This window comes from Drosophila sechellia, chromosome 3L, assembly GCF_004382195.2.
Source record: "Drosophila sechellia strain sech25 chromosome 3L, ASM438219v1, whole genome shotgun sequence".
NCBI lineage: Eukaryota > Metazoa > Arthropoda > Insecta > Diptera > Drosophilidae > Drosophila > Drosophila sechellia.
Genome location: NC_045951.1, coordinates 11162519 through 11176556, shown reverse-complemented (window position 1 = coordinate 11176556; position 14038 = coordinate 11162519). Strand labels below are relative to the sequence as shown.

The following is a 14038-nucleotide window of genomic DNA, read 5'->3' as shown; positions in this document are numbered from 1 at the left end:
ATTTCAGCAGTAAAAATTCAGTGGGAATTGTTTTTGGCAAGGCAACATCGTCGGCAAATTCGCACTAAAAAGGGAGAGGGTACATCCAAGGAATCAAAAAATCACACTTTTGTGCCGCACGGTAAAATACCCTATTCCTTAAGAGCCAGTGGAATCAAAAAGAAAATACGAGTTTTTCTAAAACTATTGCTCAATTTTTTCCCCATAAGCAACTATTATATATATTATGAATATTATAAAGGAAAAGGGTAAATTAAGGTTTATATTTATTAGAAATTTACAGCTTACTTTGCAACCTAAGTACTTTGAATATCAACTAAAATCGTTTAAAAACTATATACATTTATAAATATTTTTTTATATTTTGCTTCTATTTGGTTTATTAGACTTAGATTTTAGGGAATTATTTAAAACCTACTATCCTGCAGCGTCACTGGCAACAAAATCAGCAACAATAGCTGCAAATATAATAACAGTCATGACAATGGCCGTGGCAATTGAGAAAAACATTTGCTTTTTTAACGGCATTGGCTGTTAAGCAGATATAAAAGATAGTTATTGTTATTATTCGAAACTAAAATAGTGGTAGGAAGATAGGAGAATACAAAGCTGCCTCTTGGTTTCGACTTTCGTTTATAATTTTCTCGTTTTAGAACAATGGTAATGCAGTCGGTATAAATATGATTATAAGTATGCAGAATGATACAAACTATAACATCTTAAAAATATTTATTATTTTAATGTTTTTTTGAATTGTTCTGAATTTTAAGGATTTCTGAAGTTATATTTAAATGAAGTTACCATATATCGATTTCAATGAGACCATCTAGAATGCTAAAGCACACACAGTTGCATGCTTTTTGGAGGCCCTAGTATTTTTGAAAACTGCTCAATCCCATTTCCATACGCCCGCATCCGATTTGCGATGTCTGTGTGTGACTGCAATGGTGCATAGATTATGCAGTTGGCTTCAGTTTATGATTGGCAAATCCAATATACGCTCTGCACTTTGGCACCAGATTGGCAACCCAAAAGATGGCCGCCCGGCTGCCACTTTATGCCACTTGCACGCATATTTCGTCGGGCATGCACACACACACTGAACACAGCATGAACACACACATACACACACGTGCACACAAATCCATAGTGCAGACACAAGATGGCGGCGCGCCCATTTCCGGCTGATGGGGCAATGGCGTGATTATCGGCAGACGGACTGCGAAGGGCAAACCGCAGCGACAAAAAATGATGTGTGAAGAGCCAAAAGTGGAGACAGCTCGAATATTAAATACCCTTGAAACGGTATCTTCTGTCATTAAAAAAAAATGTAAATTCTATATATATTTTGTTGCATTTTTTAAGTTTTAGTTTAGTTTCGAGGAATACATTTATTGAGCTAGACTATTGATTCTTATTTCCTTTATACATTTACACATATGTAGAGCTGACATACTCCTTGGTGCTTGGCGACTCCAGGAAATGAACACACACACATCCAGTTGTGCAAAATTGCTGCCGCAGCAGTAAGCTGCAAAATAAGCCAAAAATATGCGTTATCAAGCTTGGCCAATATAAAAAAACGCACACACATAGCCGTGCATTTTAGCCCAGCGCACAGCTGGAAAAACAACAACCTTGCAAAGTGGCATTAGTCGATTGTCCTGAAAATTTGTTTAAAAATTATTAAATTATTTACCTTATAATCTTTACATTTGCTGTTACAATTCAAAGATTCCTTTTAATTATTCACAATTTTAGATAAAAGACTATTTAATTTTGATACTCTATTTTCGACTACAAAAAAGAACCTTGGACTGTTTGAACTTTGGTTTCAAAGCTTTCGGACCACTGTGCACATGGCGTGTGTAAGTGGACCACTTGCATTTGAATCGCTGCTGACGCTGGCCGCCATCGCAATTTTGCATTACTTTGCATAACCAAGGGGGGCCTTCCGCCGACGGGTGGCACACATATACATACATATAGATGGGCGGAGGGAAAAGGGGGCGTTACAGTAACGACCGACACTGTGTCTAGAAAATGGAGTTTTGCCGCTGTGCCTTTATTTAACCATAAACTGTTCTTTCATGGTCATTATGGAGGCTTCCTTTGCTGGATTCCGCACATTATTCTTATTTATCGGTGGCGCAGCAGCAAAAGAGTAGTTCAGTGGCATTGGAGGATTAACCTTTCCGTATATTACATAGAACGTTTGCTTACCATTTATATTAGCATGAGCCCGAAATCTGTTTAAATATAGCAAGAGTGGCATTTATAAGTGAAAAGACTTGACTTCAATTCAACGCACTTTAAGCCATTGAATGCTTTTTGTAAAACAAATACTTTCAGTACACAGGCTGAAAATGGTTTCGGAACCAAATCTGTTTGCATTCCTCATCCATCATGGGCTGGAATCGCCCCTTCTTTTAACAAGGCTTAAAACCTAGTCGTCAATGGGTTTTCCCCCACTTTTATTGTCTTGGTTAACTCTGCTTTGATTTTGCAGCGATGGGGACGATAGAAAAGAAAACCCTTTTTGGGGTGTTCAGGTTTAATAAGGTTTTCGCTGTTGTGCTCGAATCAATCAACAAAAACGTGGCAGATCCTTTCGCATGTTTCTCTGATTATTACGCTCATTACATAAAAAAACATTTCACTTTACTTCAGTTCACTCAGCTTTGTTCAGGAATTTGTTATTATTTTCGTGCTTGGCTGCCTTTTCACAGTTCGCCGACTAAAATGAACTTCAGTACGGACGTACGGGGCGTAACACACGTGGGGTAAAAGTCATTGGTTATCCCTTTACTCGCAGTTTTTCTTATTTTTTCTTTTAGTACCCAGTGTTCGTCAGGATCTGGGGTATATCGAAATACGAATACACATACATAAGGTATGAAAAATAAGCCAATGGATTTCACCAGAAAATGGTGAAGGTCCTGGAATAATATCATATATATCAAAAACTTGATTGTATTGCATTCCAACGACTTATTGCAAAACAACAGGGTATGTCTTATTCGAGGGTCTTTAGTTTTATGTACTTCCGTTCAATCCGTTTGAGTTTCAGTGCGTGGAAATCCTTCCAAGTCGCAAGAGGCCAACGCGCGAAATTCATTTGTTAACCCGGAAGGGATAGGATGACGTCGACTGTCGCCGATGTCGTCGTAGTCGCTGCCTAATCCACTGCAGGCGCTACCCGAACCCAAACCCAGGCCAAAACCGAACCGGGAGCCAGGTCACAGAACTGAGGATACAGGACACAGGACCCGGGACCTGACAGTGTTTGCTTTCGCGAGAAATGATTGATGAAGGTATCGCCGAAGAGTTGAGCAAAAGAAAAATCAAAACAAAAAATGGCAGTCGACTAATCTGGGCTGAGGAGCATGTCCTGAAAGGAAAGCCATTTAAATGCATTAAAGTACTATTTTTCAGGCTTTTATGTGTTTCCTCTAACAAGGATATCAATCATCAAGCCCTCTTCCAAAAATTAAGAAAAGAAGTACCTAAAGAAAAATCCAACATTTGCTTGTTCCAAAGTTAGGAAAATTAGCGGTCTTTAGAAATATTTGTTTTAATTACAGAAATTTACACTCAAGTTTTTTATGGGTAAAATTGTCCTTCCAGAAATTGGCAATATTGGCAAGAGTAAATAGGCTGTTTCATTAATGAAGTTACTGCAACTAATAATGCAACGGCTACTGATTTTGCTTACACATTTTTAAAAGCGCGTCAATAATTCAAGAATATTTTTAAGCTTCTGCTTTTTACTTTTGCTATTAAATGATTTAAATGGGGACTTAAATCATCAGAGGCGTACAATGGACTGGAACGGCTTCAGCTTGAAGTGTCGATCAGGAATTCACTTTGTCCGCCTCGCAAAACTTAATTTCCTTCATGGGTTTTATGTCCCTGGACCTTTTAACGACCCCATAAAGCGATGCGTTTCCCCATCCATGTTGTCCGCTTGCCATGTTGTCCGCATACTCCAGTTGGCCTTTTTGTCCGTCATCACCTCACCTGGTGACTGGTGTCCACTAACTGCTCGCTCTGCAGGGCTTTATTTGGTGTTTTTATGGCTAGTTACTCTCGTTTGATGGTATTAACATAATTTATGTATGAACACGAAACTACTAAGCGCACTAACAAAGTATATATCTCTCATTTTGCTCGCAGTTGTACAAAGGGAAAAAGGACAGTGATGGGAAAAGTGAGGGTACTTGCCACATACTTTATGAATTTTATATATTTTTTAATATTTACTAATTAATGTGTACATTGTTTACTAAGCTACAGAATGGATGACTGCGAAAGCTGTGAATTATTATAAGCCACATGCTATTATAAATGTATATATTTTAGAAATTTGTATCCCTAATGTGCTCACAGAATATTGAGGTAAAAAAAAAACATGTTGAAACTTTCCCATCACTAAGAAGGACACTTGATGTTTTTAGAGCCAAGGTAATAAAGCAATCGACTCTTTGTTAATTGCTGCCACTCAGAGTAAACAATGCCCAGGATGAAGTGGGACCACGAGGATTTGGGATTGGCGACAGCACAGATGGATGGGTTAATGGATTTTCCTGTGGGATGGTGACTTTTAATTGAATCCAAGGTGGAAAACTCTGGCGATGCTAGATTTCATTCCGCCGTGCTTTTTACCCTGCTTATCACCATATTCAAATTAGCGGGGACAACCCGGAATGCGATAATAGAATGTGCCACCACGGCCACCCCACGACATTCCTAAAAACCAGTGTAATAAAAGAGTCCAAAAATACGTAAACATTTTTCGTTCATTTAATTTTACGATATGCAAAGCATTCATAAAAAGCGCAACAGCAACTACGTCGGCTAATATTCTAATAAAAAGACGAGTGCCCACCAAGCACCAAAACAACAAAATGTGTTCCAACTTCCGTTTCCGCTTCGCCATTGGCATCGGCGGGTTGTCCCTAAGGATTGACAGTGGGCAAAACACACTCAATAATCAAATTATTATTATTATTATTATTATTACAATAAGGAAGATACAATTGATTAAAATAAGTTTAAATCAATTCTTTTAAAATTATAAATAATTGTAGATTTTTTAGATTATTTTTGGCAATGTATTTTTTATATATTTGTCCCACTGTTAAGTGGGTGACCAAGCCGGCATTTTTGAACACATGCCCGTTAAAGTTTAGAGCATACACGTAGCATAGCCCCTCTTGCACACAGGACTATGTACATATGCATATGGTCTATATAGAACGCAGTCATAATCGTAAACAATTGACGGCGACCGCGACATTTTATAGCCAGAGCCATGTACTTGCCGAGTGGTTAATGGTAATGGCCGGCGGAAGGTCCGGCGGTTGTGTGGCCATTGGGTGTTTTGGCGGACGGACAACGCCGCGGACACGGACACGGACACTCGGGCATAAATTAAAGCGCCGTTAAGCATAAGCTCGCCCAATTACCAAAGTATCCTTGGCCATTATATTTACGGATTTATTATTGTGTTGACTGCCATTCAACGGAACTGCACCCACCGCCATGCGCCCGATAAAATATATACATATATGTACATATATAAAAAAAATGGGTGGGTGGCATGCATGCATGCAGGGATGTCTTATCAGCTCTTTGTCATTTGTCATGTTAATTTAATGATTTTTCCCTACTGACTGTTCGTCCTTTTACGCCCACCTTTTCGATTATATACTTTACCAGCTCACAGTGCTGCTTCTAGCCAACTTTTATTGATCTCTATATATTGAGATGAGGCTAAAATGCGAAGGTGTTAAAAAGCATAGAATGGAATAAATATTAAATGAGAGCATTAAGTATCTTTTATTACTAAAAAAGGTGTGCAACATTTTAACTCCATTACTATGTGGTCAAGAACTTGGACTGAATTAACATTCAATAGTGTATAAGCATGACCATTTTAGTGGCGCATCACTGTTGGCAGTAAATAGGTATACTATGTGTATAATTTATGCTTTATGTGCGTGTCTCTGGTACCATAAGCAAATACATGTAATCATCAGGGTTGTCAACTCGCATGACGTTGAAGTAAACGTAGCATGCGAGCTTTGGTTTAACTTGAGACACAATCCAGCCATTTAAGGATTTTACTTTAATTAAGAGCCCAAAGTATGTAAAATAGCTTTTAAACTGGCTACTCTTTTGATTCTGTTGCTTGAATACTTTAACTGAAAGAAAAACAAATGAAATGAAAGCAAGTTATAATTAGTAGGCGAGACTTTTATTGTTTTCGATGGCCGGGAAAAGCGTTTTAAAATGCCTGCTGCTCATTTAGATTCCAGATTCTTGGCTGCCATCGTACCATCATTTTGCCATCGCAATTCTGCCTCAAACTGAACGAGCATCTTCTTGCTGGCTGTGTTCGTTTAATTAATGCGAAATCTAATTGAAAAACTGATACTCTGCCTGCTGGCTGCCACATTTGTGCGTGTACGCGTACGACTGACTATCTTTAGTGTTAATTGAAATTTAATCTAGCCAACACGAACAGAGACGAAGACGGTACTGCGATGTGATGAGAATGGGAATAGCAATTGAAATGGGACTGGGAATGGGAGTGCACTGTGAGAAATTATGAGTTATCTTAAGTCACTGCAGTACATCACATCCTAATATAATCGGCTCTATTAACCTAGGAAGCCTAATGGTATTTTCAATTTAAGTGCATATAATCATATCTTTTTTCTTTCTGTGCACAAATGGGAATGCGAACAGGCAGCAGCAGCACGGGATGTATTTATCGGCAGCGTCAACGGCGGCACAGATTAGAAACATTTTGTGCGGCTAAATGGCCTGAGTATCTCATGGATACGGATGCAGAGAGTGGCAGCTTTCCCTTCTCCGATTTTGTTCCCAGCCCAGTTGAGAACTTTTCTCCGCCGCCTGCTGATTGCAGCCCATCCACCACTCGACTCGAACCCCACTTACCTGTCCGCTTTTTGGCCCAGTCTGGTCTCCACTGGCCAGGTCAGTTGTATTTGCTGTGCAATTGGCGATTGGCGCTTGGAGCGTTGTCGCCATCGAAGTCCTGTTTGCCGGCGTATCTATTCCACACTCAGAAAAAATATAAGTTGATATGTTAATATTCGATTTCAGTCTTCAAAAAAAGAAGTAAATACTAAATGCAAATCTGGTTACTTTACCAAGGAGTCACCCTAGAATCATCTGAGTTTAATATCGACTACATGCTCAGCCAGAAAATCATTTATTTTTGTCTTGATTAGTGCCTGATAATTTTCTTGACTGTAGGCCCAATCCCAATCTCAGTCGACGACTCTGTCGCCGTCGTCGGCTTTTCTTTAATTTATTTTGTCTCCTCATGCAACGTGGCTGCATTTGAAGCCAACTGAAGCTCACTGTCGAAGGCTAACAATGTCGGCTTGTTGCATTTCTTTAATTTATTTGAGTTGCGATTCATTTGCAGCACTTTGGGCGCTTTCGCATGTCTAGTTTTTTTTGCTGTTGCAACCAAGGCTGCCATATTGGGTTGCATTTTAGTGGAACAATCGATCAACAGTACAGTGTTCGCATTCGGTGGTTCATCTAACCTGGCCACACTGACCGATTTATGCAAACTCACTTTTGCCACCAATTAAAATTTGTTCGAAACTGAAACCATGAGCTACTATTATTAGAAAACTTTAGACAATGGTTGGGGAGTCTCTGGTAGTTAGTTACAGAAATTTGTTTATTATATTTCATGATTATCAGGACAACTTTTATCGTAGCTTTTCAACGGTTGATGTTGCCTGAATTGATAGATGGGAAAACAACTTTTTGACATTGTCCTTCGATTTTTCCCCAAAAGCGGTGTCCAATATTTCCCATCTTCCGCCTAGCCAAAAACTAAATCAATCGGCGGATTATGTAACTGCAACGAAAACTAAAACCGCTCCGATGAATTGGCTGCTTACGTGACCAGTCGAATGTCTACGGCAAAAAAAAGAAAAACAGCAAAATATCAGATACAGACCTCCTCCCGGTTTTCCTACCCCTTTACCTGCCATTTTCCTCCGTCGAACTGCCACGAACTGTTGAGCAGTCGAATCTTATTTGATTATAACGCTGAACGCCGAGTTCGCTGGCCGTTCATGAACTACAAAAGCCGCTGGCACTGCACTGAGAAAAAAATATGATATTTGAAATCACTTGTATTCATCAGATCTGATTTAATTACCAAAGCTTTTAGAAAAAGCTTTCTAGAAAAATGAACGAGTTTAAGTTGTGAAAATATCTTTTATTCGCATAGGGATTAAATCATGCTAGTTCCGTAATAATTAACTGGAAGTACGGCATTTCACTTAAGTACACTATTTGTATTTATTTTTATTTCAGTGCAACATGGCCTCGATGCGGTTGTTGGCTCTTGCTACCGCACTCACACTTTAGCACTCGCATCAAAGTATCTTTCGGATGCAAAGGCGAAACGCACTGCGCCGAAAACGTGTGCGTTTTGCATTGCAACAGAAGTTGATTGTAAGGCATAGCCGACTGGGTAATTCCCTAAGTTCAACATCTTAGAAAATTAAGTTTTCCATATTTTATTCCAGAAGATACTTTTTATTTGCCCTAAGTTAAAATTATTGAATTATTTATTTTTTTATAATATGTATAATATAATACAATATTCTAACACAATGGCATAACATTTTTTTATATATTTTGATTTATGTTATAAATTTTATATTCTTCATGTAAAGTCAACTATATTCGGTAGAGAAGTGCACTCAAAGTGGCAATTTGAAGGCAACGACATCGTTCGACGGCCTAGAAGTTTTGCTCGCCAAACAGAAAAAATTGTTTAAAAATTCTACAAAAAAGCAAACACAAAACATGCTTTACAGCAATGCAATTTGGTGCTTGTTTGCTTTGCATTTTTCTCCCAGTTTTTGTTTTGATAAATGGGTGCAGTACTTTTATTTATGCATCTCGTGTGTGTCTCACGCTAAAATAATTATCTGCATTGCATTTCTGAGAGACACATATTTCAAAATTTGCAGGCGGGCTGGCAGAAAAGATTCTCGTTTGTAAAGCATTTGCAAATTGATATTGATTAAAGACCATTGGTATGAAAATCAAACTAAAATTTAGGCATTCAGCTCATTAAAAGTTTAAAGTCACTTTTATTTTTTTTAATGCATGTTTATTAATATTTTTTATAAACAAATGTATTAATGTCGCTGGTTGAGAGATGAGATGCATACACGATATCAATTTTATGCGTTTGTTCCATTTTGTAGTATCAGCAATCGCAGGCGCTTGCATCCTGAACTGTGGACGGTCTTCATAGCTTCCTGAAGGACAAAGGACTCCTTCTTGCTGGTGAGAATACGGCGCTCATTCTTTAGCTCACTGGCCAGACAATCCAGAAGATCATACTCATTGAAGAACCGAAAGTTTACGATTGTCGTCTCCGCTGGCAGTTCCTGCAGCAACTCGAACTGCTCCCAGTACAGATTTGTTTCCAGATTGAAGACGTAAATGACCAGGACCGTTTGATTCCCTTTTGGTTCGCCCTCCCGTTCCAATAGCAATCGATTGTAGATGGGCACCAGTCCGTGATCACAGGTCGTCAGATTGTCGATGATCAGCAGATTCACACCGCACTCGGAAAGTCCATCGGCAAACTGCCGGATCAGTCGGAATTTACTCGATTCATCCGGCACTTGGGTGCTCCAGGAGTAGGAGTGAGCATTTCTCGGCCAGGGAAAACACTGGCGTAGTGTATCTGTCGCCAAAGTCTTTCCCACGCCCGGAGGTCCTAGTAGAGCCACCGACCGGAAACGACCCGAACCGCTCAGCGCCTTCTCCATGCGAGCCAGTGCCTGCTCCTGATTCAGGACCACCCTGCCCATATACCGAAAGATCCCCCCCAAGTCCAGAGCCTCGGGACTGCAGAAAGTATTCTAAGTTGGGTAGAATTATAAGTACATGATTTTATTTGAAGTAAACGGTATCAATGTCCTTACTTTATTATGCATATACAAGTCTCCTGAGAGGTAATCCTCCTGCTCCAAGCCAAGCAGTCTAAGGAAACCCAACCAAAGGTCTTCCCCACGTGGTTCGGGATAATCCATCTGCTCGGTGGACATCTTCATTCCGAGGAAGAATATCAGGACAACCCCCAGTGCTACCGTCATCACGATGGAAAGTCCATGGAGGAGCTGTGATAGGCGGTTCGAACGCAGTCGTTCACGATAACGCTGGCAGCTGGTTCTCCGCAGGATGCCCATTAGCCTGGGATCCTCCTCCTCATCGGAAAAGTCACCACCATGGTGAAGCAGATACCGCCGGCGGTTCCATTGGTAATTTAGCTTAGAGGACGGCATTGCAGTTTCTGGTTGCATTTGATTCGTATATACACACTATGTTAATTTTATAAAATTACTTTTGAATGCAGCTCCAGAATTTGTTTAATGCTGTTAGTGTCTTTTGTGTGAGCAACAATATGAATTTGGTTTGACACATCTAATATTATTGAATTTGTTGATAATTTTGACTCTTTAATCAAAGAACCCATAGAAAAACCCAAAAAAAAAACATGTATTCATTGCTATTGTAAATGATTTAAATGTTAGAAATCTTTCATCTTTAGCTGTTTCATTGCTACAATTTTTACCAACCATTTTGCAGACTCAAGAACAGATTGTAAAAAGCGATTTGGAAGCGAACTTAGCGGATTGAAAGCGCTTACTCATCATTATCGGACATTGGCAATCAGCTGATTTGGAGCAGCAAAGACGATCATTACCATTACGCTGGTGATTAACCCCGCATCCAGACCCCAACTACAGTACAACCGGCAACTGGGCCATCATGGTTCGTTCGAAAGCAGCTGGAAGATCTAGCGATCATGGTTACCAAACCAACCCAAACCGAACTGAACCGAGCCGAGGTAAGCCAAGCAGACCCACTAGACTCACTAGACCCATCAGACCAATCCAAGCCAAGTCGAGAAGAGACAAGACAACCAGGGACAAGACAAAGCCGTGGACAGCCAGACAATCAGCCAGCCAAGCCAGGCAGCTATTTTGGTGCTTGGCAACAAACATGGCTCAAAATGTACGGGACACATCAGTAAGTATTCGTAAGCCGACAATAGGCAAAAATTGAGGAAGCCAACTAAACTGCAATAGTCACTATCACATGCCCTTTTCTAAATCCAATGCATATAAATCTAAACAAAAATTTGAAAGAATTACTGGGATGTGTGATGTTTTAAGTATTATTTATAAATTAATATTGAATAAATATAAATATGAGATACTAAATAAATTTTGTTTGATAACATTCTATATCTTTCAAAATATATACATTATACTCAATATTTAGAATATTCCAATACTTAAAAATTCCTAATAAAAAGGCAGCTCTCCTTTGAGTTCTCAATGTAAGGGTATTCAATTAGTCGTGGCATAGCGAAGCGACTCCATCAGACATGTAAAAACTCAGTGCCGTAACGGTTTATGAAAATCACGTTGGGCGACTTGCAAAAGTGTCTTCATAAATCAGTCAACGCTCTGGGTACGAGCGTCAGCTGTCAGGCGGAGATCACTTGGAGCTGTGGAGCTGTGGAGTTTTGTCTTGGTGCTGCGGTTCGGTTGGGTTCACCGGTAATTACTCCAAGCCCCCCAGTCCCACACTCATTCGATGCCCCTCAATCGCAGTTTGGGTGCCATTATGCTCTCTACATGACGTGACACGGGAGAAAGCTTTTGGGCAGGGTAAGAGTTAGTTGGCTCTAGAAACCGACTTTTTCCGCCGCCCAGTGATGACGAATATTAATGGCTAGAAATCTTACCATTCGCTAGCCAAATTAATAATAAAAAATATGAAGTTTAGCTTTACTTGTATAATATATAAATAATTAAAAAATATTTCAAAAATTACTTCTTTTGGTTATCAGCTGAGGTTCTAAGCCATGTAACATATATAGATATTTATTATCAAATGCAAATCCCACACTTAATTAAAAACACTTAAATTCAGTTAAGAAACAACTAACTATTTTTAAATTTTAAAGTCGAAATGCCAACTCTGTTGCGGATGGATAAAGAGGCATTCAGATGGGTTCGGGTCTTGCCATATGATTTTGACAGCCCAGCTCCGAGTTGAAGTTGAGGTTGAAGATGGGTTTGGTTTTGGCCCGGTCTGGTTCGTCAGTCAGCTGCTGAGTCAGCTGTTATAATTGTTGGCAAAGCGGAGAAGTTTTTTGCCAGTGAAACGCTACTGGTGTGTGAGTGAAACTTTTATGGAAAATTACCAACTTGAATCGGCATTAGACAGTAACCATTGTGGCTAAAGCATAAATTAAGTCACCCTCTTTTGGCTTTCGGTGTCGCTTATAAAATTTATTAACCAAATGAACCGTACTATGATGACTAGCAATATTTTTCATAAGTTTACCATATATGTAGATATAACATATCCTACGATCTATTTCATACTTCTTTCTCCAGAATCAGAAAACGTTACGCTTAAGTACTTCTTATTAACCAGCAAGTCATCCAAATTTTTCATTCCAGCCATTAAAACTATAAGTACATATAAAACTACATTTCTTCAGACATTTTGGCTAAGAGCTTATTACTTTTGTAATATGAGTTAAAGTAGTTATAGTTCTCTATACTAAATATATACAGTAACTAAAAAAATAATACCTAATAGATTTTATGTACTAAATGTAGACACTAGAAATTTAAAGTTTCAGGATCTATAGTCTCTTGTCCCTAAAATATATTAAGTCTTTGGAAGAGTTAATTTTTGTCTGTCAGGCTGAAACTTGCAACCACTTTGAGTAGATACTTATTGTTTAATGCCACCAACTTAATTTATCTATCAGCTTGTTTCGAAGACTAGCCAACTATTATGGGACATTTCGCTAAGAGATGCAGATCTGCAGATTGTCGGCTATTGTGCTGAAAATTGCAGGCGAAGAGGCCAAAACTGGCCAAACTGGTTGTCGGAGGTTGGTTTTCAGTTTTTTTCGTATTTTTTCGTTTTTGCTTTTAGTGTGGTGAGGCCCACTACTGGAGTTACACACACTCAATACCGCCCGTACACCCCAGGCACTCCCCTTAAGTTTTTTTTATATATATATATATTTTTTTTTATTTTTTTAACGCCTCGTCCGCTGCGTTGTTTACGTTTAGCTTGGATTTCTTCATTCCACGCTGGTTTGTTTTGATTTAAAAAAGGTTGGGCTAGAAAAACTGGATGGCCTGTTTGGTTGTTCTTGGGCTTAAGATATTTGGATATTGTTTTTGTGCTGTGCCTACTATTTTTACCCCACCCCGCCAGCCCGACGTCTTTATCTGCGATGCTTTATTATTTAAAGTAGTACCGCTGGACTTGTTTGTTCATTCTGCTCTTTGTCCCACAAAGCACAGCGAATTCTCCTCGGTTCGCTGGGAAGAAACCGGCAACTTTCAGAGCTGCGGAGCACCCCATAGAATCCGAATCCGAATCCGCTGTTTGCCTGCCTGCGTAATGAGTTCCCATTTTCAGAGCCCTTTTAACCACTGGCCTATTTGGAACCCTTTTGCCTAATTGAAATTCATGGCAAGTTAATCCCAGCCGACAGAAAAAGCACCTACGACTGTTGGTTGTTTGCTATTTGCGCAGCTAGTTTTTGGGCAGCGGCATTGAAAACGTTAAAAACTTGTAATAATATTTCGAAACATTATTAATACTCCTAAGAGGGCTGAAAAATAATAATAATATAACATTTTGAATGCGATTCAATGATACAACACTCGTGTGAATCGATTTCTGGTGATCTTGTAATGAATATCCCTGAATGGGGTACGAACCAATGATGATCTTGTACAAACGATACAGTCAAGTGCGTTCCATATGGAATGCGGAACCGAAAAATGTTGGGTCTTTTGGGGAGGCTTTAATTATACTTTGGGGAGATTAGGTCCCCCATTACAAACACTTGTTGTTTTCGAAAATGGTTCGATAGGGAGAAAGCATAAAATAAATAGCTGGAATCAAG

General features: G+C 39.3%; 1 protein-coding gene across 1 annotated transcript; it reads right to left on the bottom strand.

Annotated features, from left to right (window-relative positions):
- Positions 1 to 9186: 9186 nt before the first annotated feature.
- On the bottom strand, positions 9187 to 10527 carry LOC6605267. Its single transcript, XM_032718359.1, has 2 exons — positions 10008 to 10527; positions 9187 to 9944 (listed from the first exon to the last, which is right to left on the bottom strand). The coding sequence occupies exons 1-2, from the start codon at positions 10383 to 10385 to the stop codon at positions 9255 to 9257; spliced, it is 1068 nt and encodes a 355-aa protein (XP_032574250.1). The 5' UTR covers positions 10386 to 10527; the 3' UTR covers positions 9187 to 9254.
- Between the last annotated feature and the right edge of the window lie 3511 nt (positions 10528 to 14038).